Genomic DNA, 27,868 nt, shown 5'->3' with positions numbered 1-27,868 from the left:
CGCGTTACCGGCACCAGCTGGCGGTGTATTCTTTTGAACCATCGGCAAAGTTCTGAGTTCTACACAGTCTGCGCGTTTCGGATTACAGTGTTATCAAAAAATAAAAAAATAACAGAAATGCACAAAGATCGCACTCCGAGTGTCACCAGACTGCAGGACGGTAGGACTCGGAATTCAGTTGAAAGTTGGGACGTGATTTTCCGCCCTCCACCTGTTAATTGACTAACCGCGTGTTTTGTTCGTTTTTATTTATTTATTTGTTTATTTTTTTAAGAAAAAAAAAAAAACAGAACTAAAAAAGATTGATTGAGGCTTTTGATGTGAAAACAACTTGACGGTGTCACAATACCCCGGACTGTTGGTGCAGGAAGAAGACCTAACTGCAACAAGATTCTCAATCAATCAATCTTTATTTTATATATAGCGCCTTTCATAGTGGAGCACCATCACAAAGCGCTTTACAAGATGCAGTGACAAGAAAATCCATAATACTTTAAATATAGAAAAATGCTTAATACATGATACACAGTTAAAAAAAAAAAAGCATAGTGCATTAAATACAGTGGAAAGAGCAGAATACATGAAATAGTGCATTAAATACAGTGGAAAGAGCAGAATACATGATAGCAGCATAATACATGAAATAGTGCATTAAATACAGTGGAAAGAGCAGAATACATGATAGCAGCATAATACATGAAATAGTGCATTAAATACAGTGGAAAGAGCAGAATACATGATAGCAGCACAATACATGAAATAGTGCATTAAATACAGTGGAAAGAGCAGAATACATGATAGCAGCATAATACATGAAATAGTGCATTAAATACAGTGGAAAGAGCAGAATACATGATAGCAGCATAATACATGAAATAGTGCATTAAATACAGTGGAAAGAGCAGAATACATGAAATAGTGCATTAAATACAGTGGAAAGAGCAGAATACATGATAGCAGCATAACACATGAAATAGTAGCAGCAACACAGCAGCTAATAGCAGATATCAGGCTTAAAGAGCACAGAGAGCAAGAGAGAACAGGTGGGTCTTGAGAGTTGATTTAAAGCGAGCGACGGTGGGAGCGTCACACACCAAAGCTGGGAGTGAGTTCCAGAGAGTCGGAGCCATGACGCTAAACGAGCGTTCTCCAAGTGTGGTGCGCTTTTGCTTGGGGATAACACAGCAACGGCGTGATAGCAAACACCGTGACAAATTGAATTCAGTTTGAGGCAATCGCACCCCAAAATGTACATCAATCTTGCCAGTCACAATTTGATAAGAGAACGTCACAGCTGTACCAGTAAATCCGCATGGCCGGATTGTATTTTGCAGCGTGCTGTCTGTATGTGATGTCACAATGCAAGCCACTGAAACGCGATGGATAGAATAAGAACGCGCGGTCACTGGCAAAATGGTGAAGAACAAGGAGATGAAAGACTGTAAAAATAAACCAAAAGACACAAATACACCCGGGGAAAAGGGTAAACCTGAAGAAAAAGACGAACCAAAACATAGGAAGAGAAGTACAAACAAGAAGAAGGCTCCGCGCACCAGTAAGACGTTATCTTGCGCTTTGTTTCCTATGGAGAATGATGGATACATTTAGATGTTTTTATAAAACTGTTACTTAAAATGTAAAACAAGTTTGTGTGTGTGTGTGTGTGTGTGTAAGCGCGCCACCTAGCGGGCAGTAGAGCCCTGCGCTCTGTATATTATTAGTGAAACTTTACCGTCATGACAAATTTGATGCTGTAAATAATATCCCCTTCTCAGACAGTCAAAGCATTCTATATATAGTACATTTTATACAATAAATATGTACTAAAATTGCAACACACACACAGCGAAATATATGTATTAAGTTGTATATGCCTTACAACAAAAGCAATTGACACAAACCATCTTTCAAGGGGCGTGTCCGCGTCTACAACCGTGCCTTTGGATTTAACTATACGCGCTAGAGCGCTTCATCGTGTATCATGCAATTTAACCCGGGAATGGGACTATTCAATTTGGAGCAGGTTTTTGAGCAGCCCTGACCCGTTCCTTCACAGCTCTCCACCGGGTGTGCACCAAGGTGCTGCCGCGCTGCGCGACGCGCTTCCTCTTCAGCGGCCCGAAGGAGTTCCCGGTCACCAAGTTTATGATGGGAATGGGCTTCGGAGCGCTCTTCGGCATCGGTGAGTAAGAGGAGGGTGGAGACGGGGCGGGTCCGCCTCCTCAGAGGCACGACACCCCCGGGCATGGGAACGGAAGGGCTGGAGTAAAAACTATGAACTCTACAAATCCAGTAGGTAGCATTGATAATATTACCGTTATAGAATCAACACTAAATAGTGTGGCAGTAATATTATTGTGCTCCCCCGGGTCTGGCAACCTTCAGTTATAGAACTTTCAACCGCACCCCACCGACATTGCAAATAGCGGGGGACTGGAGCAGCTCCCGGACTCAATGTCAGTGTTGGAGTGCAACTCAGAATGGTAGCAAATATCACAAGGACGGGTAAGGGGGTGCCAAAAACTAGACTGCTTGCCATTATGCTGCTCCCTCCGCTCTCTAGTCCCTGTTACATGACCAGCGTCTTTTGCGTCTTCAATTCAAGGGCGTGCCAAACCCGATCTGGTAGAAAGACCCTAATAAAACGGCCTGGCAGGGTATAAAATACTCTTTTCATTTCTAATTCCGACAACACACACACAAAGCAAGCCACAATGACCGTTCTTCTCCCTGTGTTTTTAGTGTTGTACTACGGTCTGGTGCACAAACTGTCCATGTATGAAGAGCACAAGATCTATATTGTCTATGCTTTGATCGGTAAGTATCGACTCAACGTCTGCGTCCCAAACACTGCATCACACTTCTTCACTGCTGCAATGAGCTTTGTGTCCAGCAGGTGGCTTGGACGGAAAGTTAAGACTACTGTTTTATCATGAGTGTTTAGTCGAACCCACTCTTGCATGAAATGATTTACTATATTCTCGATGTTGTTGCTCTTATTTGGTTTCGATCTTTTGCTGCTGATTTTATTGTACTTTACAATTTGTAATGGGATGCTGGGTAATGGGTGATTTTGTAACGTGACACTTTGTACTGTGATATTTTGTAACAATTGTAAATTGCCTTGGATTAGGGTGTCTGCTATTAAATAAATAATACATACAGTATATATGAATAAATACACGTGTTCACTGCATTTAGGAACCTGGCAGCCGCTTTGCTTCTGGTAAACAAGTGAACACTCACTGCATAGAGTTGCACAATTTATTTTTAAAAAAGTACAGCCCTGTCTGTCTGTCTCTCTGTGTGTCTCTCTGTCCTGTGTTCCAGGAGTCTGTGCTCTGGGTTGGGGATTCTATTGCCTCTGTCTGTCTGTCTGTCTGTCTGTCCGTCTGTCCGTCCTGTGTTCCAGGAGTCTATGTTCTGGGCTGGGGTTTCTAACGCCTCTGTCTCTCTGTCCTGTGTTCTAGGAGTCTGTGCTCTGGGCTGGGGATTCTATTGCCTCTGTCTGTCTGTCTGTCCGTCCTGTGTTTCAGGAGTCTATGTTCTGGGCTGGGGAGTCTAACTCCTCTGTCTGTCTGTCTGTCTGTCTGTCCTGTATTCCAGGAGTCTGTGCTCTGGGCTGGGGATTCTAATGCCTGTGTCTGTGTGTCTCTCTGTCCTGTGTTCCAGGAGTCTATGTTCTGGGCTGGGGAGTCTAACTCCTCTGTCTGTCTGTCTGTCCTGTGTTCCAGGAGTCTGTGCTCTGGGCTGGGGATTCTATTGCCTCTGTCTGTCTGTCTGTCCGTCCTGTGTTTCAGGAGTCTGTGCTCTGGGCTGGGGATTCTAATGCCTGTGTCTGTCTGTCTGTCTGTCCTGTGTTCCAGGAGTCTGTGCTCTGGGCTGGGGATTCTAATGCCTGTGTCTGTCTGTCTGTCCTGTGTTCCAGGAGTCTGTGCTCTGGGCTGGGGATTCTAATGCCTGTGTCTGTCTGTCTGTCCTGTGTTCCAGGAGTCTGTGCTCTGGGCTGGGGATTCTAATGCCTGTGTCTGTCTGTCTGTCCTGTGTTCCAGGAGTCTGTGCTCTGGGCTGGGGATTCTAATGCCTGTGTCTGTCTGTCTGTCCTGTGTTCCAGGAGTCTGTGCTCTGGGCTGGGGATTCTAATGCCTGTGTCTGTCTGTCTGTCCTGTGTTCCAGGAGTCTGTGCTCTCGGCTGGGGATTCTCCTCTCAGTTCCGCTGCTCGATCCTGCTGATTGCTCCCAACATGCTGGGAGCCGAGGGCCGCGCCTACACCATGGTGTTTGTGCTGGCGGGGCTCTATCATGGTAAACACCCTGAAGAACTGCAGGAACCCTCAATAGCTTTTCATTCAGAAAAACTAGAAGAGACGCAGTCAATTCAATAACAAACGACTCGACAGCTGCTCTCTTTTCCTCCGTCGTGTCCTGCTTAGAGCTGAATTCACTGTTTCCTTTAGTACCGTTCAGTTGGTAGCGGCATGTGGAAATGACACATGCCAGAGATCCATCGGTTAACAGAGGATATCGTATCTTACAGGATCGGACATGACAGGTTCGACTGCACCCTCGGTTTGCTCCTTCCCAACAGCTGCATGGATGACTCCTGTTTGTAAACCTGCACCTGCTCTTCCTGGCCACTTTATTAGGACCTACACTGGACACCTCCTTACACCAACTGAGTGAAATGCTAATGACTAAACAGATTCCTGGAGATGCCTTCCAGCACCTTGTGGAGTCTGTGCCATGGTCAAGGCAGTAATCAGGGTAAACGGTGACCTGATATTAGGGACAGGCCCTGATAAAGAGACCAGGCTATGTCCCTCAAGCCAGCGCGGGTGGTTGAATACTCTTTGTGTTTGTCCCTGACGGTGCTTGTTCTTTCAGGTCCCATAGCCAACATTAATAACAATGTGCAGGACGTGGCTTACTCGATGGGCTGCACTGTGGAGATGCAGGTCAATCACAGCAAGCAGATGTGGCGGGTCATGATGGACCCCTTCAAGCAGATGGTCCATGACATGGTGGTATGTACAGCACCACGCCATCATCCCGCACTGTTACTCTCAATGCAGAGGCATGCTAGGAGTTGTAGTTTTTACATTCTACCTCTAGCAGTGTTTCCAGTGCAGACTGAACTTTCACTGTATGAGAACTACAGCTCCCATCATCTCGCCCAGTTACTCTTGTTGTAGAGGCATGCTGGGAGCTGTAGTTTTTAAATTGTTGGCAGTGTTTCAAGTGTAAACATCCATATGTAGTGCAGGTGTCCTGAACTTTCACTGGCTAAAGAACTACAACTCCCTTCATCCATCACTCATACGTCTAAGGCATGCTGGGAGCTGTAGTCTTTTTTTATTCTGCATCTGTCTTTAGCCATCTTTCCAGTGTAAACACACATGCAGACTCCAAAAGAAATACAGCTCCCATCATCCCTCACTGATACAGCTATTGTAAAAGCCTGCTGGGAGCTGTAGTTTTTGTTTTTTAATCCCCCCTGCCCCATGCAGGAAGGGAAGAAGGATTTTGAGGAGGAGTCAAAGGAGGTTCAGAAGAAGTTCAGTATGATAAATGAGCAGGTGATGGGAGAGTATGGATACAGCAGCCTGAACTCTGCAGCTGTTAAGAAAGAGAAGACCACCCAGGAACGCTTTGACATTAAAACCAAGCTCCGCTGTGAATGTGAGTTAAACAAGATAGCATGCCTTTCTAAAAGTTTCACAAAGAAAAAGCATAGTACAAGCATGGAGAAGCACAGGAAAGCATTGCAAAGCACGGAGAGGTATGGAAAAGCACAGGAAATCATTGCAAAGCACAGAGAGGTATGTCAAAGCATAGGAAAGCATTGCAAAGTACAGAGAGGTATGGAAAAGCATAGGAAAGCATTGCAAAGTACAGAGAGGCATGGAAAAGCATAGGAAAGCATTGCAAAGCACAGAGAGGTATGGAAAAGCATAGGAAAGCATTGCAAAGCACAGAGAGGTATGGCAAAGCATAGGAAAGCATTGCAAAGCACAGAGAGGTATGGAAAAGCATAGGAAAGCATTGCAAAGCACAAAGAGGTATGGAAAAGCATAGGAAAGCATTGCAAAGCACAAAGAGGTATGACAAAGCATAAATAAGAACTTCGCTGACAGACACGTACTCAGCTGTATTCTATGATTCCTTCAGTAAAGTTCCAGTACAGTAAACCATTACCCTGCCATATGGTTTCAGCCTCTGGAGATATCAGTTGTCTTTTTCACATATTCATTTTACTTTACAAACCGTTGGTATTGCTGTGATTCTGTGATTGATTCTGCCCCCAGGAATGCTATGTTTTTGACTCTCTTCTCCCTCCTCTGCTCAGATGTAGTAGAAGAAGGAGTGTATCGCTGCAAGGGCTGGTTTAAACTCAAGTGGAAGCAGTGCATGGATACCATCAAACTCCCGATCATAAACCACATTCTCTGCATACCAATGACCTTCGACTTTCTCTGCAACATCATGAAACGTACGGGCCCTCCTACCTCGAATTCACTGTCATGTAACGATTCACTTTCATTGGGGATCCCAAATCCTGCCATGGTTCTGCCTTCAGAGACGTCACAAAGGCTCCCATTGACAGCCACCTGTTGCTGAATGCCTCTTTCGATTTCTAACTACGTTTTGCGAAGCAAATGTCTTTCCTGTTTAATATTGAAACAGTCGGGCTGAATTAGGAAGACATTGAAAACACTTCCAGTTGAAACGTTTGTCCTTAAATTTTTGTTTCTTTTAGTATTTGTGTTTTAATGGGGTTTTTTTTGTGTATGTTATGATTCTCTATTGCTTGCTCTGTATCTAAACGGTTATTAAAAGAGAGTGCACTGATACACCTCATTAAACAGCTTAGATTACATTGTTCATTTTAAAAAACATTCCTATTGCAATGAGTACAGGAGCTTCAGATTGTCTTCCATGGAATATGTAACCAAGGCTGCATCAAACAAAGTAAGAACCAGCGCCATCTAGTGGCCTGCCACTTTGGATTAAGTTTCCTTTCGCATTGCTTGCAATACTGTGCACTACAGCAGGGTGTCCCAGTCCTGGTCCTGGGGACCCCCTGTGTCTGCTGGTTTTCATTCCAACTGAGTTCTCAGTTACTTAATTAAACCCTTAATCGAACTGGCAATTTGCTTAATTAGACCTTTTTGATTGTTTACGGCTCTTGAGCAGCTGCAGATTTCAAGTTAGCTGTAACATGTCGAATTAAGCAAATTTTCAGTTCAATTGAGGGTCTAGTTAAGTAACTGAGATGAAAACCAGCAGACACAGGATTGGGAAACCCTGCACTGGATGACAGTACTTGAAAGACATTTCAATGCTCTAGCCCAGGGGTCTCCAATCCTGTTCCTGGAGGCCGGTGATCCTCCTGGTTTTTGTTCCAACTGTACCTTAAATTAATTAATAGGACCAATTAAGGGAATATTAGAAGCTTAATTGGTCCAATTAGAGTCTAACCTATGCTACATATATCTACAGCAGGCAACTAGAACTGAAGAGCAGTTCTGAACCATTGTAGTGTGTCTGTCTGCGTTGACACTTGTTGTAAATGTAGTTTACAAGATAGTTTCGTCCAATCTTCCATTAGCTAAATAGGACCCAAATGTGCAGTTTTGAAAGAAACACATGCTATAGCAAACAGGTATGTTAATTTTAAGACATGCTATCTTGTACTATTTCAGGTTAGGAAGATTTCAGTTTCTATGCCTGGTTCTCAGGTTATCTGTTTGCACTTCCTCCGCAGTGTTTTCTGGGTTATGTGACTGGTTGAAAGTGTGTCAATCAATAGAGGAAGCAGCTGGTTGGTTAATGACAAGAAAGTCAACATTAATTGAACATTTTTTAAACAGTGAATTATTTAACAAATGCAGCGCCAGGCATAGCTTTGAAATAAATACATTTCTATAAGATGTGTTTCTTTCAAAACTGCACATTCAAGACCTATATCGCGAATGGAAGAGCATGATCTGTAAGATGTCTGATTACAACTTTAACCATTTCCCTTTTTTTCTGAAATTGTGTTTGCGTATTGGACTTTAAACTGATCCTCATTTCACTTGATCTCTGCGCAGTTATGACCAAATGGTGCAAGGACAAGATTCCCGTTGAGGGGAACTTTGGTCAGACCTACGATATGCTGAACGACTCTATTGAACACATGGGGGAAGATTTCAGTTCCTCGATGGTGGTGAAGGTATGGAATCAAGATTTTGAAACTGCATTTTTACATTACTGTTTTGTGAGTAGTCCTGGGTTCTATTGATCCAATACGGGGGTGGCATTTTGGAGATGGCACCACCCTCTTTCGCCCCAGTTTACTCTCCTTCACTGCAGCAACTCCCCAGGAGAACTGAAGGTCAGTGTGCATTCTCCCCAAGCCAGTCGTCACCCAGGAGCTCCACAGAGGATGTGAGGCACTCAGGGACTTTTTTTTTAAAGGAAGTGCATGTTCTTTTCTTCCAGAAAACCGAGCAGGAGTCTCTTGGTGGAGTGAAGTTTAATAAAGCACAGATCACCGAGGACCTGAAATTGAAGCTGAGCAATAAGAAAACTCTGCTGAACAACGTGATCGGTTTCATTCAGGTCCTGCTCTCCTGCACCTTCGTTTTCATCTTCATCTCGTACGTAATTGTAGCTAACAAAACACCTCCGTAATCCTATTGGCTATGTAGCTCTCAAATATACAGCCGTTCTGAGCGCCTCTGAGTTCTGCTGCTCTTAAATATATAGCCATTCTGAGCGCCTCTGGGTCTGCTGCTCCAATATTTCTTTTTTCTCTAAATCTGTCTTTACCTGGCTTTGAGCAGCTTTGAGCTTGTCTGGAGAATCCTAACAGCCAGCACTGAACAGCCTTCCTCATGCCAGTCACATCATGTGACAGTGTGACCTTTCAGCTTCCACCTACTCTACATTAATCTAGACAGTGAGAGTAGGTGGGGCTAGTTGAAAAGTCACATGATTTGAATGGCATGAGGAAGGCTTAGGATTCTCCAGACAAGCTGATAGCAGCTCAAAGCCGGGTAAAGGCAAAGAAAAAAATATATATATAGGAGCAACAGAACCCAGAACCATGTGGAACACTGGCAAACAGCATAAAATATAGTAAGGTGAATATAAAATGTGAAACAATTTAACATCACTGTGTTATCCCTCCTTCTGCTGTTTAAAGGGCCTTCGGATACAGCAATAAATACAACAGAGATATCCGCTTTGACAATATCTATATCAACACCTACTTCAGACAGATAGACGCACGCAGGAAGAAGCTGGTAAGACGCACAGATACACAGAGCAGTGCAGTGCGTTACACAGATACACAGAGCAGTACAGTGCGTTACACAGATACACAGAGCAGTGCAGTGCGTTACACAGATACACAGAGCAGTGCAGTGCGTTACACAGATACACAGAGCAGTACAGTGCGTTACACAGATACACAGAGCAGTGCAGTGCGCTACACAGATACACAGAGCAGTACAGTGCGTTACACAGATACACAGAGCAGTGCAGTGCGCTACACAGATACACAGAGCAGTGCAGTGCGTTACACAGATACACAGAGCAGTGCAATGCGTTACACAGATACACAGAGCAGTGCAGTGCGTTACACAGATACACAGAGCAGTACAGTGCGTTACACAGATACACAGAGCAGTGCAGTGCGTTACACAGATACACAGAGCAGTGCAGTGCGTTACACAGATACACAGAGCAGTACAGTGCGTTACACAGATACACAGAGCAGTGCAGTGCGTTACACAGAGCCACGCTGACCTCTTTGTGCTTTCAGGGTAAACGGCACCTGCTTCCCTTCAAGAAAGCGGAGCTCTGCGATTTCATCTTCCCCTGGAGCCTCTCCATGCATGCCAGCGAGATCAAGACTTTCGTACGTTCACCGCATTTCCATGCTCATAAGAACCGGAGAAAAAAATGTGAAGGAGAAGCACCCATTTTGCACTTCCATTAGCCAGTTTGGTCTCAAATGTGCAGTTTTGAAAGAAGTATGTGTGACAGCAAGCGTGTATTTTCTGCTTAAAACATGATATGACTTTAGGTTGATAAGAAGGTGTCAGTCAGGTCATCTGTTACCCTTCCTGGATCATTTCAGCTCAGCAGTGTCTTCTGGCTCATATTACTGGCTGAACGTATGTAATATAGTCCAGCAAAAATGTATTTACATGAATATGTGCCAGTGCCATCTAGTGTACAGCTAGTGTATTGCCAGCAAAACAAAAGGAAACTTGATCCAAAGTGGCAAATCACTAGATGGCGCTGGCTGTTACAACTGTAAAGACACTGTGGCTGATCTAGTCTAATATTTCAAGCTGCAGCCTAGCCAAACCTGAAAAAACAGGTCTGCAAAATGGAAAGTGCACCTGTAAATTTGTAACGTTTGTTTAAGCAACTTTTTGAAAGTAACTTCCTCGACACTGCAGAGGAGACTGTGAGTAACTGCTTCTGTTTCAGATGATGAGCATGCTACAGATCATCCCACTGGCTATCTTCATCGGGACCCTGCTAGCTATCGACTGGTCCCTCTACAAAATCTTTACGGTGATCCGGAAGCACTCGTACACAGAGTACTCCTTCAGCAGTGAGTCTGTGCTTAGGATACACGAGTGCTGTCTGAGTGATTGTAACCAATGACATAACAATATCCCCCCGCCATGCACACCCAATATGGGAGACACTGTAATGTATTATTTCATGTTGTGTTGCAGGGGGACTGATTATTGGATACACCAGTGTTTCCCAGCCCTGCTCCTGGAGGCACACAGTGTCTGCTGGGCTTCGTTCCAGCGCAGCGCTCAATTGCTTAATTGAACCATATCAACAAACAAATAGCTTGAAAATAACGGGAAAATGCCCAGTGAATCACTTTATTAGTTCAGTGAAGGGTTCAATTAAGCAATTGAGCGCTGCGTTGGAACGAAACCCAGCAGACACGATGTGCCGCCAGGAACAGGGTTGGGAAACACTGCGATACACTATAAAATGTAAGGCCATTTTAGCACAAGATCCTGATAGTATCACAATCTTGCAGCATGTTATGTAGTAAGCGCATTTGTTAAAGTGTTTGCATTGTCTGGCCACTTTATTAGGACCTGTTCGGGCCACTGTTTGCCCTGATGACAGCCTTGATGTGGCCTAGACTCCCCAAGGCGCTGGAAGGTGTCTCGAAGGATGCGTTCAGTCATTGATATTTAGTGCAGCGAGGCAGGCAGAGTGATGATGACTGTTCAAGTTCATCCCAGACATGCTCGTTGGGTTGAGATCCAGGGATGGCCCGCGAGGATGCTTTCAAACCATTCAGTTCTAGCTGTCTGGTGTATTAGGAAAGCAGCCGAGATGGTTCAGCACTGTTGGGCGGTCCACAACGATGCTTAAGCATTTGTTTGGTCTTCCAAAGTAATCATGCTTAATATCCTTTAATATCCTTTACCATAACTCTCTGGGCTTTACAAGGCTTACCTGTGCTTTTCCACTCTGCTTTATTCCTCTTTGCTGTGCTTTTGCTGTGGGAATTTTTCGTAAGGGTGCTCTGTCATTTGAAACCCTGTTTTAATGCAGGCAGTCACCACATTGAGATCGCAGTTGGAGGCCGTTCCATGTTAGCTACTCTCCTGCGCAAGACCATTGGAGCTTTTAACACATCCTCCAACATAGAAATCAAAACTAATAACCTGGGTAAGCATTTCTCTTTTCTAATAGATCAATAGACCTGTATACTGTGTCTGCTCATCCAGTATCGAGTACAACCATAAAAAAGTGGTCATTTTTCCTTCGATCAGGAAAACTGCTTATCTGATTGCAATGAATCTTTGTATGAACATTAGCACAAGGTATATGAGGGATATATGGGGGAGTCTGCCTGTCCATATGTCAGTCCGACACAATATGTACGTCACACTTTTTGCATATGTGTGGCTCACCGCTTGTTAAATTGTGATGAAACTAGGTATTCACATTATTTAGTTACTGGGTGTATCAGACTGTGTGGATATATAGAGGTGCCTGTCTGCACCTCCTCTGTGATGTTATTAAGGGTCAGCTCTCTCAGTGCCCAGTCTCTCCAGTATAAAGTACAGCAGATTGTTTTTACAGATGACATTCAGTGCGGCTGTGAGCCAGTTTTTTGGCAGCGCTGTGTTCTTGTCTCCTGTCTCCAGGCTGCCTGCCTAACCCCCAGGCTATGAGCCGCTCTGACTACCTGTGGACCACCCTGCCCGTTCTGGCCATGACCCTGCTGTGCTGCCTGCAGGTCTACACCAGTCGTCTGCGCCGGGTCATCGCCTCCTTCTACTTCCCCCAGGTCAGTGCTGCTTGAAGACCTGGGCTGGGGGACCAGCAAGAGAGTGGCTAGTGCTGTTAAGAGGGGAGGAACCTTAGCTAGCACAGCTTTAATAGGGGGCAAGTGATAACGCTGCTGGTGCATAAGAGGTAGGAACGTGGATTTTAATGACTTGGTTAGCGCTCCCATAAAGGAAGACTTGTAATAATGATGCTTGTGGTGATTAAGTGGAAGAAAGTGGATTTGAAAGCCTCAGTTAGCACTCTTGTAATAGGGTGCAAGTGATGATTTTGCCAGTGCATGTTTAGAGCTAACAAATCGATTGTCAGGCCTTGTTCAGCACTCCCAAAGTGATTGTAGCTAACGCGTTTTATGAAGTGATTCGGTGAACTGCAAACACTTTAAAGGGGGTCAGTGTTGCTAGATTTGAAAGCCTTGGTTAGTGTTAATTAAGGACCAGTGATAATATTGCTAGTGCTTGTAAGAAAATGCATTTTCGATTCCTGGATAGCCCTCATTTAAAGAGGGACCAGTGATAGTGCTGCCAGTGCTATTAGAAGATAAGGAATGAATTTTAGAACCTCAGTTAGCTACTGTTTAAAGGGAGGCCAGTGGTCATGTTGCTAGATGTATTAATACTGAAGAGAGTGGGTTTGAAGGGGTGCTGTGGTCATGCTGCTAGATGTATTAAGACTGGAGAGAGTGGCTTTGAAGGGGCGCTGTGGTCATGCTGCTAGATGTATTAAGACTGGAGAGAGTGGGTTTGAAGGGGCGCTGTGGTCATGCTGCTAGATGTATTAAGACTGGAGAGAGTGGGTTTGAAGGGGCGCTGTGGTCATTCTGCTAGATGTATTAAGACTGGAGAGAGTGGGTTTGAAGGGGCGCTGGGGTCATGCTGGTTTGTGTGCTTGCCAGAGAGAGAAGAAGCGCACCCTGTTCCTGTACAATGAGCAGATCCGCAAGAGAATCACGTACGTGGAGACGCAGCGTAAGAGGATCATGATGAGAGCGCGCATCGGGAGGGTCCTGGTGAGGGAGCGACCGCTGGAGCACCTTCCTCCCCTCTCCCCTAACCCCAACCCTAACCGTGGCTCAAACTCAAAGGCTAATCCTAGTGCCATCCCTTACTCTACCTCCAATTCTAACCCTAACCCTAACCCTAGCTCCAACCCTGCCTAGCCCTAATCCTAGCCCTGGCTCAAACCCTAACCCTAACCCTAACCCTAACCTTAACCTTAACCCTAGCTCCATCTCAAAGGCTAACCATAGCTCCAGTCCTTACACTAACGCTCCAACCATAACCATAACCATCACCCCCCTCTCCCCTTTTTCCCCTCTCCTCTCTCCCCCTCTCCCCTCTCCTCTCCCCCTCTCCCTCTCCCCTCTCCTCTCTCCTCTCTCCCCTCTCTCCTCTCTCCTCTCTCCCTTCTCTCCTCTCCCCCTCTCTCTCCTCTCCCCTCTCCCCTCTCTCCTCTCTCCCCCCTCTCCCCTCTCCCCTCACTCCTCCTCTCCTCTCTCCCCCTCTCCCTTCTCACCTCCCCCTCTCTCTCTCCTCTCCCCTCACTCTCTCTCCTCTCCCCGCAGGCTCGCTCAGTGATGGGCTCTCTGTATCGCTGGTCCCCGTGTCTGCGTTGCTGTGTGCGTCGGCGCTGTTTCGTGTGCTCGGAGGTGCAGAGCAGGCTGTCCTTCGTGTGTCCAGCGGAGAGCTGTGGCACTGTGTACTGCAGGCAGTGCTGGAAGGACATGCGGCGATTCTGCTTCGCCTGCACCTCCTTCTCTGAGTTCATCTCCGACGACGGGGACAGCGAGTATGACATGAAATACGCACATTAAAAACCACAAGATACTGCAATCTCAGCACTGCTTTCACACTGTCACACTGTACATCTGCCATAGTTTACCCTGGTGCTTTATCATGCCTTGCTGTTCTTTACAATGCTTGCCAATGCTTTACCCTGCTTTCACTGTGCTGCATTACACTTTGCTGTGCTTTTACTATGGGAATACGTTTATAAGGGTTGTTGTGGGAAATATTTATAACAGAATATTCACAGACAAATACACACTGACAAGTATGCAGGCACACACACACACACACACACGTTATAACTGACTTTGTATTGAAACCCATATAGTGCAGATTGTCAATTCTTGACAATAAACATACATGTTAACATTAAAAGATTGTCTGTTTTTTTTTCTTCTTTTAGTTTTATTTAACTTTTTAAAACTGTCTGGAAGGGGCGCTGGAACTAGGGGTGCAGGGGTTACAGTTTTGTTCAATGGCTTTCAGCACCCCCACTTTAAAAATGGTTCCAGTGCCACCGCTCTCCGGCCACTGCATTAGAACAGAAACCCAGTGTCCAGGGGTAACACATTACTGTAATTTGACTACATTTTTTTTTTTCAGTAATCTGTAACTGTAACGGTTACTTTTTTCAGACAGGTAACAAAACGTAGTAGCAGGTTACATTTTATGTGAACAAGTTACTAGTTACTTTTTTTGTAAAACAAAACAAAACTAAACCAAAAACGGACTGATGCGTAAGAAAGCGCTTCAGCTGTCAAACCCTGCCTGTGACTTGAATGCGCTTTTATACCGTCTCGCTAGAAAACAACATGAGAGAGGAGGGAGCGTGTTTGATAGCTGGAGCTTCAGGGATTAATTAGAGCTGCAGTCTGACCTAACCTAAACTGTCTGAAAGTAACTATTTGTAACTGTAACTAGTAATTTTTTTTGTTAAAAAAAAAAAAAAAACGTAACTTCTCCTACAATAGCCGCAGAGCACAGGTCGCTGGTTTTCAGGGAATGCTGAGGGCGCCCGCCGCGTTGCTTATTACACTGTAAAAAAAACACAACGCCTTCCAGGCAATTAAGAGTTAACACCTAGAAGGAAGTCCCTCCTTAAACACGGCTTTCAAAGCAGGAATTACACCATCGTATCACACCAAAACCTGCTCTTCCAAGCAGCTTCCTATAAATACAGCGAGAGGCAGCCTGAGATCACAGAACTGGTGCTGATCCCGGGTTGGAGCGCAGCAGCTTGTGAAACGAGTGGAGTGGCCAAGCGAATAGAGTTACTCACGATCAAGCAAAGGAAATAAAAAAATACAAATGAAAGAAGAAAGACTAATCGCACCTCATGCACGGGATATTATCGCTTTTCTCCCTTTTTTTTAAATGGTGACTGTCTTGCAAGAAAGTCGCTGAATTGGCAGCGAGCGACGCAACACCTGTCTCCTGGTTTGTGCACTGTGCAGTAAATGCGCAGCTACATTTTAAAAAGACGCTGCAGGTTTTTTTATGTACCGCACATATACTGTTTTGCAAATTCACATTGGCCATTCACTGCTTTTTTTTAAAATCTATTTTATAGATTTTTTTTACTTTAAATAGATATTTTTTTGGGGGGGGGGGGACCGCTTCTTCTTCTTGTTATTATTATGATTAATTTTAATGTAATTTATTTTAAGATTTCGACGGCAGTACAGTTTCGTGCCGTTGGTCCGGAATGTGGTTTTTAATCTGAAGATGTGCTGGGTCCGCTTCGTCGCGTCCTGCTCCTTTGCGCTTGTCTTGCTCGGGAACGCTGTGGCAGACTGCGCGCCTCAAACGTTAACCATACAAAACGGGCTACAGGGCAAACAGCGCACAGAAGAGCCGTTGTCTCTAAAACACAACCAAAAACTTATTGAAATTACATTATCAGACCCCGCTGATCCTCATACTGCTAACCCCAATCACAAAAGCCTTGTGTTGAATTTTGACAGGGATTCTGGACTGCCGGTGGAGGACCCAGGTATGTATTTTTAAATCTGTGTTGTGGGTCATTTTCTGCTTCAGCCTAATTGTCTTGGTGTGCCCTGCTGTGGTCCATTTATATATTTTATTGTTATTGTATTTATAAATACTCCAAACAGAAAGAAATAAACTATATTTATTAATTTAAGGGACGAGCCTGCCCTGGACTGGAGGGAGCCCAATTTCTCTCAGACTAGTTTTGAAAGGCTAAACTGCCACTGAGTTAACTAGCTCCTATTGAGAACGAGATTTTTTTGGCTGTTGGTGTTTTCTGGAAATCTGATCCCTGTAACACAAAGGTGTGTGGGGGTGTGGGGGTGTGGGGGGGTGTGTGGGGGGTGTGGGGGGGGGGGGGGGGGGGGGGATGGACAAAGTATTGCAAAGCACTGTCCTCTAAAGGCAGTGTAAACAACCTGATGTAAACAACCTGGAGTGTCAACCTTTCTTTCTTTCTCGTAACCACTAACCCTAACCAAAGTATATACAAAGTATTGCAAAGCCCCGCATCCTGTGATCTCAGAGTGCGGTTTGGAAGATGCAGGGTTAGTAACTCCTACAAATAACTCTGTGCTAATCCATTCAGGGCCTTGTAAGTTAACAGCAAAATCTTAAAATCAAGTCTATGCTACACAGGGATCCAGTGTAAACAGGCCAGCAAACTATAAACTGCATCATAGTTTATCATAGTTTTTTAATATCTTTGACCACACGTCTCTGGGCTGTATAATGCTTACCTATGCCTTGCCATTATTTTGCTGTGCTTTATTACCTTTATGAGAGCTATCCCTGTAAGCTCAGTTTTCGGTCTGCATGCTTTCTCCTTGTGCGAGCTGCAGGTACTGGACTGAAGGGACAGCCGAGGCTGGAGCAGCATGAGTGGACACAGCCCTTTGTGATCGCACGTGGCCAGAGGTCCAGTTTGCATGACTTTTTAAAGGTAAGAGACAGATGGAGAAAGCCTTCAGGCTCATTCCAGCTCTGACATTTGGTGGAAGTGTTTCCGCAGTCTGTGATATTTAAACCATGTGTGACTGAGGGAACGGTGCCAGGGCAGGTGCTGTGTGCATGCAGAGGAAGGGGGAAGTAACAAAATAATGTTAATACCAAGGTTCGTGATAACTAGATAAGCAGCTCTCCAGATCCAAGAACAAATGTAAGTCTGACATACAGATGTAGACAGAGAGACATGCGCTCAAAAGCCTCACTGTGCTACTCAGACCCACCTAGCACAATAATGGGCTCATGCTTGCTAAGACAGCTAAAACATGACCTCACACATGAAGTCATTTTCTTATAAATACTTTTTTTCCCTCTTATTTTTGTTTTATCAATTAAATTCCCGCTTGCCATTTTTCTTCAGGAAATGACTTCAGTTCTCACCTGGAAAGGAAGTGTCCGTCCCCACAATGTGGCCCCCGCCTTCCCCTGCTCTTAAGATCTTGCTTTCCATATAGGAAGTCCTAATAAAATAAAACACAGGCCCATTTCCGCTTTTCGACCCCTTGATTCTGACAGGAAGTAGCCATCCAGCCCTATAAGAGGAGTCAGAATTGATCACTATGGCAACATTGCTTGCCAACTTTGAGCAGTAAAGGGTTACCAGGGAAACCCCAAAAGGAAGTTAATATAGACCTCCCCTCTTAGGAATGTGTGCATGCAAGCAATAGAGACAATGGCTTTTTGAACTGAAGGCCTAAATAAATATCGTTTTAATCGTTTTCACAGAAAAAAAAAAAAATCCTTAGAGTAGCTTTAAATGTCATTTTATTGGTTCTCAGTCCCCTTATCTTTTCATCAAAATTCAAATCAAATTAAAGTTTTTTTTTTTTTTTTTTAATATAGCACCCTTCATACAGTTGTATCTCAAAGCACTTTACAGGACAAAAGTAGTCAAATTGATCAAAACAAACATGTCCGAACATGACGATTGCTATCTTTTCTTCCGTTCCAGTTACCTGCCATAGGGAGACAAAGTGTCTTTATATTCGTAAGCGCCAGACCCAGCTATGCATTGCCAGCAAAACAAAAAAAGCAGTTCGATCAAAAGGGAAAGTCTTAGATCTCCAGATGGCGCTGTCTCTTACCTCTATAAAGAACTAGCTGAAGTATAACAATTTATAAGCGCAGTGTTTTAAAATGTCTGTGACAGCTACCAGTAAGTTCAGCGGTGAGTTCTGCTTTCTGTACGTCGCCCCGAAATATCTTTTTCATCTTCGAGAACAGCAGATGGTGACCTTAATGTTGCAAACAGCCCTTATAAACGTTTACCATGTACATTTGCACAGTAATTTAGCATTTTATAATTTCCCCATTATATAATGAATTTAATATAGTTTCACAATGCTTTATTACGCTTTTACCATGAGGGAGCTTTTATATTGAAAGGGTGGCCTTAATGTTAAGAGGAGCTTTTAATTTAAGGTTTTATTGTGATAGTAAAACAAATGTTTTCCTTCCAGGTATGCAAATGTGGAATAATTCACTGGTCTCACACACGCTTGTCAAGACTGGAAATTAACATGACTTTGAGCCACATTAGAGAACAGACCAGGCTTTAATCTTCCCACTCAGGCCTCCCAGGAATGTGCAAGCTGTGTCCAGGCTTCTTACTTAACCCTTGAAAGGCACTTTGCCATTGTTCTGTTAAAATCTTTATTAAAGTGATCATAGCTAACAGAATAATCCAGACCTCTTCCAGGCTGCGCTCTTCCATTCACTATATAGGTCTCAAGTGAAAGTGTTATAGTAAACATTGTATATGATCGCACACTTGCTTAAGGAAGTATCCGTTGTGAGCCGTGCATTTAGTTAGTGTTGCACTGCTTTGGTCAGCTGGAGAGAGAAATTGTCTCCACAGCTTTGGAGGAGGGCGTGTCAGACATCAGACACACGCACACTGCGACCTTTGAATTTAAAGGTACAGGCCGGTGACCTCGCTTTTCAGAAACTTCTTCGAAGAAGTGACCCTCCTCCTGCCCTACCCACAGGCAAACACTGTCTTGATATAACCCCAGGTCCATTTAATTATTCCAGCGTTGGTCTAAAATATATTTAATTCTTAACAGTAAAAACATACTTTTCAGTGTGTTCTTAATAAGCTTGTTGACCCACCCTGTCAGAGACCAGCCAAGCTGAAAAGGGAAGGTTTTCCTGTGAAGCATAATAGAGAATTTGAATTACAGCCATTCAATACTATGCACACCACCCCTCCCTGCATTCATCAAGTTGTGAAGTCACAGCTTCAATCAAAGCCACACACCCACTGAGAGACGCACACACACACACACACACACACACTGAGACAGACAAACACACACACACACTGACACACACACCCACTGAGACAGACAAACACACACACACCCACTGAGACAGACAAACACACACACACACACACACACACACTGAGACAGACACAAACACACACACACACACACACACACACACACACACACACACACACACACACACACACACACACACACACACACACACACACACACACACACACTGAGACACACACACACACACACACACACACACACACACACACACACACACACACACACACACACACACACACACACACACACACACACACACACACAAACACACACACACACAGTGAGACACACACACACCCCCACTGAGACAAACAAACACACACACACACACTGAGACTCATACACACACACACAGGGGAACATTACATCATCACCAGCTGTTGGTATTGAAGCCAGACAGGGAGGGGAGACAGCTTGATTTTGTTTTAGTTTGTAATTTATTGAATGACTTGTTCTGAACTGATGTGTAGTAGAAAATAAAGCAAGATCTGCTTTTAGCTTTTCATTTACAATTACATCACATGTGCTTGGATCATGAATTTAGGAAGGTGACACTCTGTTCAGAACTCTGATGCTTAAGTTTCATGTTCCGCTCTGTATAAAGACCACTCACAATTTAAGGCCATTTTTTACAGTTCCTATTGACAGCTGTCTGAAGTTAGTTTCAAAGTCAGTCCTGTTTCAGAGTTAAAGGGTGCATAAGGACCTTTTTATTTTATTGTGCTACATGTTCCCATGTGTTGCTACAACTGTTTGCGTAAGGTGTGTGTATTGTTTCATTTTATTTATTTTTTTTTTTACATTTTGATCACTTTTTTTAAACTGTAATTCACTGCCTCAAGATGGCTTACCATGTACCCGCATGGACCTCTCGGAACTACATTTCCCATCATCCTCCTGCTCACACATGTAATTGAGGTGGATTTAAAAGATGCACATGTGGTTTAGAAAAGAAAAGAAAACTGAAATGACCAGAATCTAAAATTTAGAGTAAAATAAAATAAAGAAAAATGATTGAACTGTTCAGTAAAGTGTTGACCAATTATATACATTGGTAATTTGTTTTAATAAATTCTATGTACCTCTAGTCGTAAGTCCAGCCCCTAAAATGTAGATCTGCATTTACTGAATCAATGTGACTTCGTATGGAGCAGCATTAATGAGTTTATAATGGTTCCTCTTTGCATTTTGTGTGTGTGTGTGTTTTTTTCTGTTAAAACCTATGTAGGTTGCAATAACCCTAATTTGGTAAAAATGTAATACAATGTTAAATTAAGTTGTGTCAGATTCCACGTTTTAATAAACCAACCTTGCTCAGATTTGCTCAAATTAATCTGGAATGTTGCAGTCATGCTGCTATATGGTGTATATTTGGAAATGTGCCTTGTGATTCTGAAGAATTTCTACTGAACTGTGCTTATCCAAGTATGTCCACTTCCCCAAAGAGAATCGCACCCCTAACCTATTATGATGTAATTCTGAGTGCTCCTTATTGCAAAAATGGGGCAATTTTCATGGAAAAATAAGTCTCGCCTTTTTCTCACTCTATTTTGGTAGCACTTTCGGGTAGTCTACTTTTAGGGAGAGAAATTATTACAGTGCAGTGTAGAGTGTTTGGCAGCAGTGTTGAGATCACAGTGCAGTGTAGAGTGTATGGCAGCAGTGTTGAGGAGATCACAGTGCAGTGTAGAGTGTTTGGCAGCAGTGTTGAGGAGATCACAGTGCAGTGTAGAGTGTTTGGCAGCAGTGTTGTGATCACAGTGCAGTGTAGAGTGTTTGGCAGCAGTGTTGAGATCACAGTGCAGTGTAGAGTGTTTGGCAGCAGTGTTGAGATCACAGTGCAGTGTAGAGTGTTTGGCAGCAGTGTTGAGATCACAGTGCAGTGTAGAGTGTTTGGCAGCAGTGTTGAGATCACAGTGCAGTGTAGAGTGTATGGCAGCAGTGTTGAGGAGATCACAGTGCAGTGTAGAGTGTTTGGCAGCAGTGTTGTGATCACAGTGCAGTGTAGAGTGTTTGGCAGCAGTGTTGAGATCACAGTGCAGTGTAGAGTGTTTGGCAGCAGTGTTGAGATCACAGTGCAGTGTAGAGTGTTTGGCAGCAGTGTTGAGATCACAGTGCAGTGTAGAGTGTTTGGCAGCAGTGTTGAGATCACAGTGCAGTGTAGAGTGTTTGGCAGCAGTGTTGAGATCACAGTGCAGTGTAGAGTGTTTGGCAGCAGTGTTGAGATCACAGTGCAGTGTAGAGTGTATGGCAGCAGTGTTGAGGAGATCACAGTGCAGTGTAGAGTGTTTGGCAGCAGTGTTGAGATCACAGTGCAGTGTAGAGTGTTTGGCAGCAGTGTTGAGATCACAGTGCAGTGTAGAGTGTTTGGCAGCAGTGTTGAGATCACAGTGCAGTGTAGAGTGTTTGGCAGCAGTGTTGAGATTTCCACAGTGCACTGTGAATTAGGCAGATCTAGCTAAACCGCTAAGCAGGGTTAGGCTTGGTCAGCACTTCTGATCTTGTGCTGGGATGCATGTGGTGTGTATGTTGGTGCGTATTGCTACAGCTCTAACTACAGAGCTGCATGTCCAGTTGTGATAAAGCTTCCTATAGACATACTTTAGCACAAGCTGATGAATCATAAACCTGGGGTATATGGAGGCTGTTTGACTGCCCAACACTGTTTCTGTATGTCAGTTTGGAGTTTGCAAATAACCTCTTATCCTATTGAGTGCTTTCTTCTTCTTCTTGGATTGTGATCTGCTCAGATCTCAGTAAGATGAACTAATTGTCTTGGCTCTTGCTCCAGCCCTGTTTCCTGTCACTTCCTGTCATCTTTTTCCGGCGCTTTTGAAATCATTCACAGTTAAACCGAGACTTCCTGCGGATTTATTATCGGAGCTGCTTCCTAACTTTCCCTGCTGGCCTTGTCAATCGCACACTTCATCCTTTCACTGCCTTCCCTTATAAATCTGATTCCCAGTGCATTAGACAATGAACAAACCGCACCACCACTGCATTGTCATTGTATCGCCATTTAAGATCATTTGAGAAGGGTATAGTTGGCAAACTGGGGTCCCATTCTACCAAGAGCATCCCAGTGTAGCTGTGCATCCATTGCCCCTCAGTAAAGAACTATTGTACTGTATGTAAGAGAGTTTTGAATAATAAGGTGATCGCATTGTTCATTTTAATGTTGTATTTACAGCGATGGCGAGGATGTCACAGACAAGGTTGCTTTTTCAGTTTGCTCAAACTGCAGGAGGTGAATTGGAGCAGCAGCGTCCCTAGTTTCAATGAGGAATGTAACCTTGTTCTTGTATCTACAGAATGGACACCCTCAGAGTCTGCGTTGTGGACTGGAAGCTGAAGGGAAGCAGCTCATTCTAGACTTGGAGAAAAATGAGTAAGAACTGAATTCCACTTCCACTTTTATAGCTGCCTGGCGTTCATCTCCTACATATATAGAGGAGGTGTACTGTGCAGTGTATGCAAGGGTTCTGATTTTAGGTGTAATAATCTGACATCTCCCTGTACTGCGTGGTTCATTGTGAGATTGACAGTGTTATATGTTAATGTGACATGGATGACTTTGTGGCGTGAAGTCAGACTTGGAAGAACGCGCAGTACTGCGAGTGAATGCGAGTGCTCTGCCTGCGCGTTTTATTAATAAACAAATAGAAAGATGGAGCAAAACACAGACACTTTCCCAAACCACAAAACAAAATGGCACGTTGGCCAAAGCAAATAGACAAACAAACAAACAAACAAACAGTGGACGAAGACGAAGCAAACGAGTATCGTGCTGAGCTGTGGCAGCAGGAGTAGCAATTGCTTTGTAGTTTTAGTTTTAATTTTACCCTCCTCTCTCTCTCTCCCGTCCTTTCGCCCTGAACACCCCACCCCGAGTGAGTGATCCGTGCATCTATATCAATCAATCAATCAATCAATATTTGATATAGCGCCTTTCGTAGTGGATCACAAAGCGCTTTACAAGATGCAGTAGCAACAACTGAATATATACAGCTGTGCTGGGATTCAATTGCTAATTAATCCTTCACTTGAATCCCAGAACGTGAACTAATTTGAGCAATCGCCATGCTCACGTACTAATACACATTTTATCTGCATGTGAAGTGATTGAGCAATCCCTGTGCCTAAATACAAATATACAGTTTAAATCACTCGTGCTATATAGCCCAATTTATACCCCGTGCCCCACTATATCCACACCAACAATAACACACCACAGACCACGTAAAACCCCAAAATACGCACAGGGGCGGGACACCCCGCCGCAGTTAGTAAAGACAATATTGTCTTTTTTATCATGTTGTGTAATTTGTGGAAATGGCTATTATTATTATTATTATTATTATTATTATTATTATTATTAATAGTTTTTTCTAAATCAAATGCGAAATGAATTGCATTATATTGCATTTGTCAAATTTGACCCTGTGAATGTGGTTTTGTGTTGACCCCCCCCTCTCACTCTTCTCTGCAGGAATCTGCTCCCCAGCGCCCCCTCTGTCTTCTATTACCTCCCTGATGGCACGCTGGTGACTGAGGACAGTCAGCATGTGGTGAGTGCCCTGTGCTGTCCCCAATCACAGCACAATACATTATAGAGACAGCGGGTATATATACTGTACAAGAATAAATATCACCACAAAACCAGTGTGTTGCGCACTCTTTTTGGTATTTCATACATGGCTGAAAAACGACCCATATTACTGAGATAGGTGCTGATAACATTATGTTAATAACTGTCTGAATTGCAGTAATCCACTCTTGACGTGATGAACGCGTGGACGAGCAATTCAGCATCTCCTTGTGAATGCAACTGGCCGAAGTCGTGCTATATTTCTAAGATGGTGTTGTTCATGTGCTTGTTAAAGCTGAGGCCTCTGTCAAAGATGACTGGCAGGTTTTTGTAGTTGGAGAGGGAGAAATGGTCGTGTTTCCTGTGGCGATTGCAAGAAGAGAAGCTGACTGCAGCCTGCGAGAACCGAGGAGCAGGATTTCAGTTTTGTCCGAGTTGAGAGTCAGAAAGTCACTTGACGTACATGAGTGGCCTTCACACAGGCATCATTTTGTTCATTAGATTTATTTTTTTTATCCCAAAAATAAATTCTGAATGTAATAATAATAATAATAATAATTAAACTACAGCTGCTCACATCTAAAATACCCTCTTGAAGTACGATTGTTTACAAATGATTTTTCTACTAAATAATAAAATAATATTACAGGCTGCTATGAGTCTTGCCATGGATGAGAGATGTGGCAGAATTTGCTTTTTACAAAATATTAAAGATATGGGGTGCATTTTGTTAAATATTTACTGTAACGCAAAACACTAAACTAATTGAAGGGGGTTGATAATTTAGCACCAGTAGGCTCTTTGGTGCTACACTTTCAAACAGTTTAGCACCAAGTTTCGAAACTATTTTCACCCCTGACGCTGTGGCTGCAGCTGATCATTGATCAAGACATATCTGCGCTCAACGATGACTCAAAAAAAAAAATAAAAGATTATCGGATTTGTCCGTACTGTCAGATGAGACCAGAGTTGCCAGCGATTTAGAACACTCGGATTTCATAAAGGATTTTGCTGCCTCCAAAGCTAGAAGAATGCCTTTGTAATTTTACGCTCGCGTGTAATTTAGAACGTAAAACGAAAAAAAAAAGGATTTGATAATGCCCAGGGGCTGATTTTGTAAAAAATGTTTTTGTAAGAAAAGTGGCATTGCAGACAGAGTGTCGAGTGTCAAAGAGGGATTGTTTTGGTTTATTTATTTATTTATTTCTGCCCGGTTATTCTTGCCTTCGACTTGGCAGATCCGACTTCTAGTCTGGCACTGCAGTATTTTTCAATAGGCCCACTGGGGCGTGGTCATTTTAGAAAAAAGTTAATACGTGATAGTTTTTAAATAGTCCGGAATTCTGCGTGCTTTGAAGTTGCGAATTATATAAGATGAGAAAGTCTAACAAACAAATTTAAACGAGTATTCATTTACATTTGAATATCGTCAATATTATTTACTGTATCTTAATGTCGGTGTATGTAGGTGCATATGATAACATGATATATTAACTTTCAGATAAGATTGCTACTGTAGCATTCATTAGATGTTCTGGACCCTGCACTTAATCACCACTGCCTAGGGCCTTGCACAGCCTAAGGCTGGCCCTTTTTCCAGCAGTATTGTTTTTTTAATCTGCAGCTACCGGTAAGCCATGGATACCTTTAATGATGTAGCGGTCCTGAGGTGGAGTAGAATCAGGATAGTGTAGAGGGTGTGTGTGCGTGCAGGGGTTGCATTGTGTGTGTGTGTGTGTGTGCAGTGGGTGCATGTTGTGTGTGTAGGGGAATTGAAGTGCAGGTTTGGCGCGAAAGACGTGGAGGGAGGGGGTCTGTGTAGGGGGAGGGAGGAGCGAGGGGATATGAGGGGCTGCAGGAAAAGGCCAGGAGATTCTGGAAAGACGAGAGGATGAGTGAGGAAGATAAGAGTGTGTTTAGGGCAGAAAAAAGGGCTAGGGTAAAGAAAGACAAATGCCATTAGTCATTTTTGACTCTCAGTTCCCTTCCCTCACTTTTGCGGATTTTATTTTATTGATTTATTGTTGTAAAAATAAACGGCTTGAGCCTTCAGCTCCTTGAATACGCTACAATAATTTGAATGTTGGAAGTGGTGAAAAAGTCCTGTGTCGGTTCGTGTATCTGTGGTATATACCTCCCTTTTTTAACAGTCTTCAATTTGTTCTAAGAAAGTTCATTCAGAAAATAATTCATAAGCAAATTGACTACGATACCTCTGTTCTCTGACGTGCCCCCCCCCCCATGCTGTAAAATGCTCTAATAAAATGCAGCTGTGGCTTATGCTCCTTCTAGTCCAGCTGAGTCTCCCTCTGTGTCTCTCCAGACTCACTGTTACTATCATGGCACTGTGCAAGGCTTCTCTGAGTCCAGTGTGGCTGTCAGCACCTGCGATGGACTGAGGTGAGTGCAGAATGAAAATGAATGGGATACAGTAATACTTGCTTAGCATCACCCTCCCTTTCTCGTTTACTACTGTAAATTGGCAGTCATTTTGCATTTTGTATACTATTTGTTTACCATAGTTTGCCATCTTTTAAATATACCTTAGTATACCTCTCTGTGCTTTACGATGTTTACCTATGCTTTTCACCGTACTGAAGTGTATTTTATCAAGGCCTTCACCAAGTGTGTTAACTCATAGCACACATGTTAGTATGAATCCTGATATGCATGTTAATGTGTGTCGTGTGCATGGCGCATTTCCATATTTCCACGTATCCAGAGACCCACGTATTCCAGTTCCGATGAAACGTGGTCAGGCCATTCTTTTCCTCACAGCACTAATGTTATGTGTTCCAGAGGTGTGGTCATGCTGAGTGCTAACCAGAGCTACGTGGTGGAGCCGATGGAAGCCAGGGAAGGAGAAGGGGCCCACCTCATCTACAGAGCCCAGGGAGAGATGTCCTTCAGTGGGGCGTGTGCAGTCTCTCACCACCCCAGCACGGTGCCTCCAAACCCAGCGCCAGAGCAGAAGACTCACCGGGTAGGGGGCTGGTACACCTGCCTGCCTGGACCTCCTCTAGTTCTGCATCCGAGTTTACCATTAAAGAGAATCTATTCATCCAGTATATATATGGCAAAACATACAGAATTAAAAAAGAAAGTGTTTCCATAGAAAAAGCATAGCAAAGTGTAAGTACAGTGAAAGCATGGTAAAGCATACTGTAGGTGTGCACTGTAAAGATGTGTGGTAAAGCATATTAAACATGGCAAACTTGTAAATGCATAGTATAACTATGGGGAATAAAGCTGTGGGAAGCTTTTATAAAGGCTATACAGATATATGAGGAAGTTCAACTAATGTCTACATGAAGTTCAGACATTTCAAATCATATCTCATATATATATATATATATATATATATATATATATATATATATATATATATATATATATATATATATTAATGTTTGAACTCTTTCCTTTTTGATCTGTTTGCTGCTCAGTGGAAAAGAGACATCCTGACAGAAGTCAAATACATTGAACTGGTGCTTGTGGTCGACAACAAGGAGGTAAGACTCAAACCCAGTTACAGTGACTCAACAGGCACGTTTACACTCCACTTCTCTTGCAAATGCACCCTTTGCATTCACAGTAATTGTTTGTGGCTTTGCAAAGCTTTAAATATGCAGTATACTGATTAAGTTTTTAAACAGAAGTAGAAGTTACCGTAATATAACTGTATGAAGGGATTTTTTGTTAACGTGACTTCACCAGTGCTGACGTGCCTCCCTTCCTGTCTCAGTTTGAAAGCTATCAGAGGGACAGGAATACCATCACAAGCAGAATGCTGGACCTGGCCAATCAAGTGGACTGGGTGA

At 43.5% G+C, this 27,868-nt stretch overlaps 2 protein-coding genes across 4 annotated transcripts in view; both read left to right on the top strand.

Moving 5' to 3' along the window:
* Positions 1 to 1,413: 1,413 nt before the first annotated feature.
* On the top strand, positions 1,414 to 14,146 carry dcst1 (DC-STAMP domain containing 1). The gene is made up of 16 exons (XM_041238968.1): positions 1,414 to 1,555; positions 2,057 to 2,182; positions 2,743 to 2,817; positions 4,177 to 4,305; positions 4,885 to 5,024; positions 5,508 to 5,679; positions 6,347 to 6,490; positions 8,094 to 8,260; positions 8,485 to 8,642; positions 9,191 to 9,290; positions 9,812 to 9,907; positions 10,489 to 10,615; positions 11,593 to 11,709; positions 12,192 to 12,334; positions 13,229 to 13,342; positions 13,898 to 14,146. Exons 1-16 carry the CDS (start codon positions 1,414 to 1,416, stop codon positions 14,144 to 14,146), a joined length of 2,199 nt encoding a protein of 732 aa, XP_041094902.1.
* Positions 14,147 to 15,280: 1,134 nt separating this feature from the next.
* Positions 15,281 to 27,868, top strand: part of adam15 (ADAM metallopeptidase domain 15) — a 28,365-nt gene continuing 15,777 nt past the window's right edge. For 2 of the 3 annotated variants that reach the window (XM_041238989.1, XM_041238988.1), the window contains exons 1-8: positions 15,284 to 16,113; positions 16,952 to 17,052; positions 22,771 to 22,847; positions 23,949 to 24,027; positions 26,371 to 26,447; positions 26,847 to 27,030; positions 27,494 to 27,559; positions 27,793 to 27,864. In XM_041238989.1, the coding sequence (XP_041094923.1) occupies positions 15,846 to 16,113; positions 16,952 to 17,052; positions 22,771 to 22,847; positions 23,949 to 24,027; positions 26,371 to 26,447; positions 26,847 to 27,030; positions 27,494 to 27,559; positions 27,793 to 27,864 (924 nt within the window). In that variant the 5' untranslated portion in view covers positions 15,284 to 15,845. Of the gene's footprint in view, positions 16,114 to 16,951; positions 17,053 to 22,770; positions 22,848 to 23,948; positions 24,028 to 26,370; positions 26,448 to 26,846; positions 27,031 to 27,493; positions 27,560 to 27,792; positions 27,865 to 27,868 lie in introns of all 3 variants that reach the window. The other variant, XM_041238990.1, reaches the window with a different exon arrangement.

This window comes from Polyodon spathula, chromosome 51, assembly GCF_017654505.1.
Source record: "Polyodon spathula isolate WHYD16114869_AA chromosome 51, ASM1765450v1, whole genome shotgun sequence".
Classification (NCBI taxonomy): Eukaryota; Metazoa; Chordata; class Actinopteri; order Acipenseriformes; family Polyodontidae; genus Polyodon; species Polyodon spathula.
The sequence above is the reverse complement of the archived record's forward strand: the minus strand, read 5'-3'. Positions and strand labels throughout refer to the sequence as shown.

Excerpts from the sequence above, each read along its gene's own strand:
- dcst1 (XM_041238968.1), top strand. The coding sequence starts at position 1,414 with ATGGTGAAGAACAAGGAGATGAAAGACTGTAAAAATAAACCAAAAGAC. Across the intron at positions 2,818-4,176 it reads TATTGTCTATGCTTTGATCG|GAGTCTGTGCTCTCGGCTGG; the intron begins GTAAGTATCGAC and ends CCTGTGTTCCAG. Across the intron at positions 4,306-4,884 it reads GCTGGCGGGGCTCTATCATG|GTCCCATAGCCAACATTAAT; the intron begins GTAAACACCCTG and ends TTGTTCTTTCAG.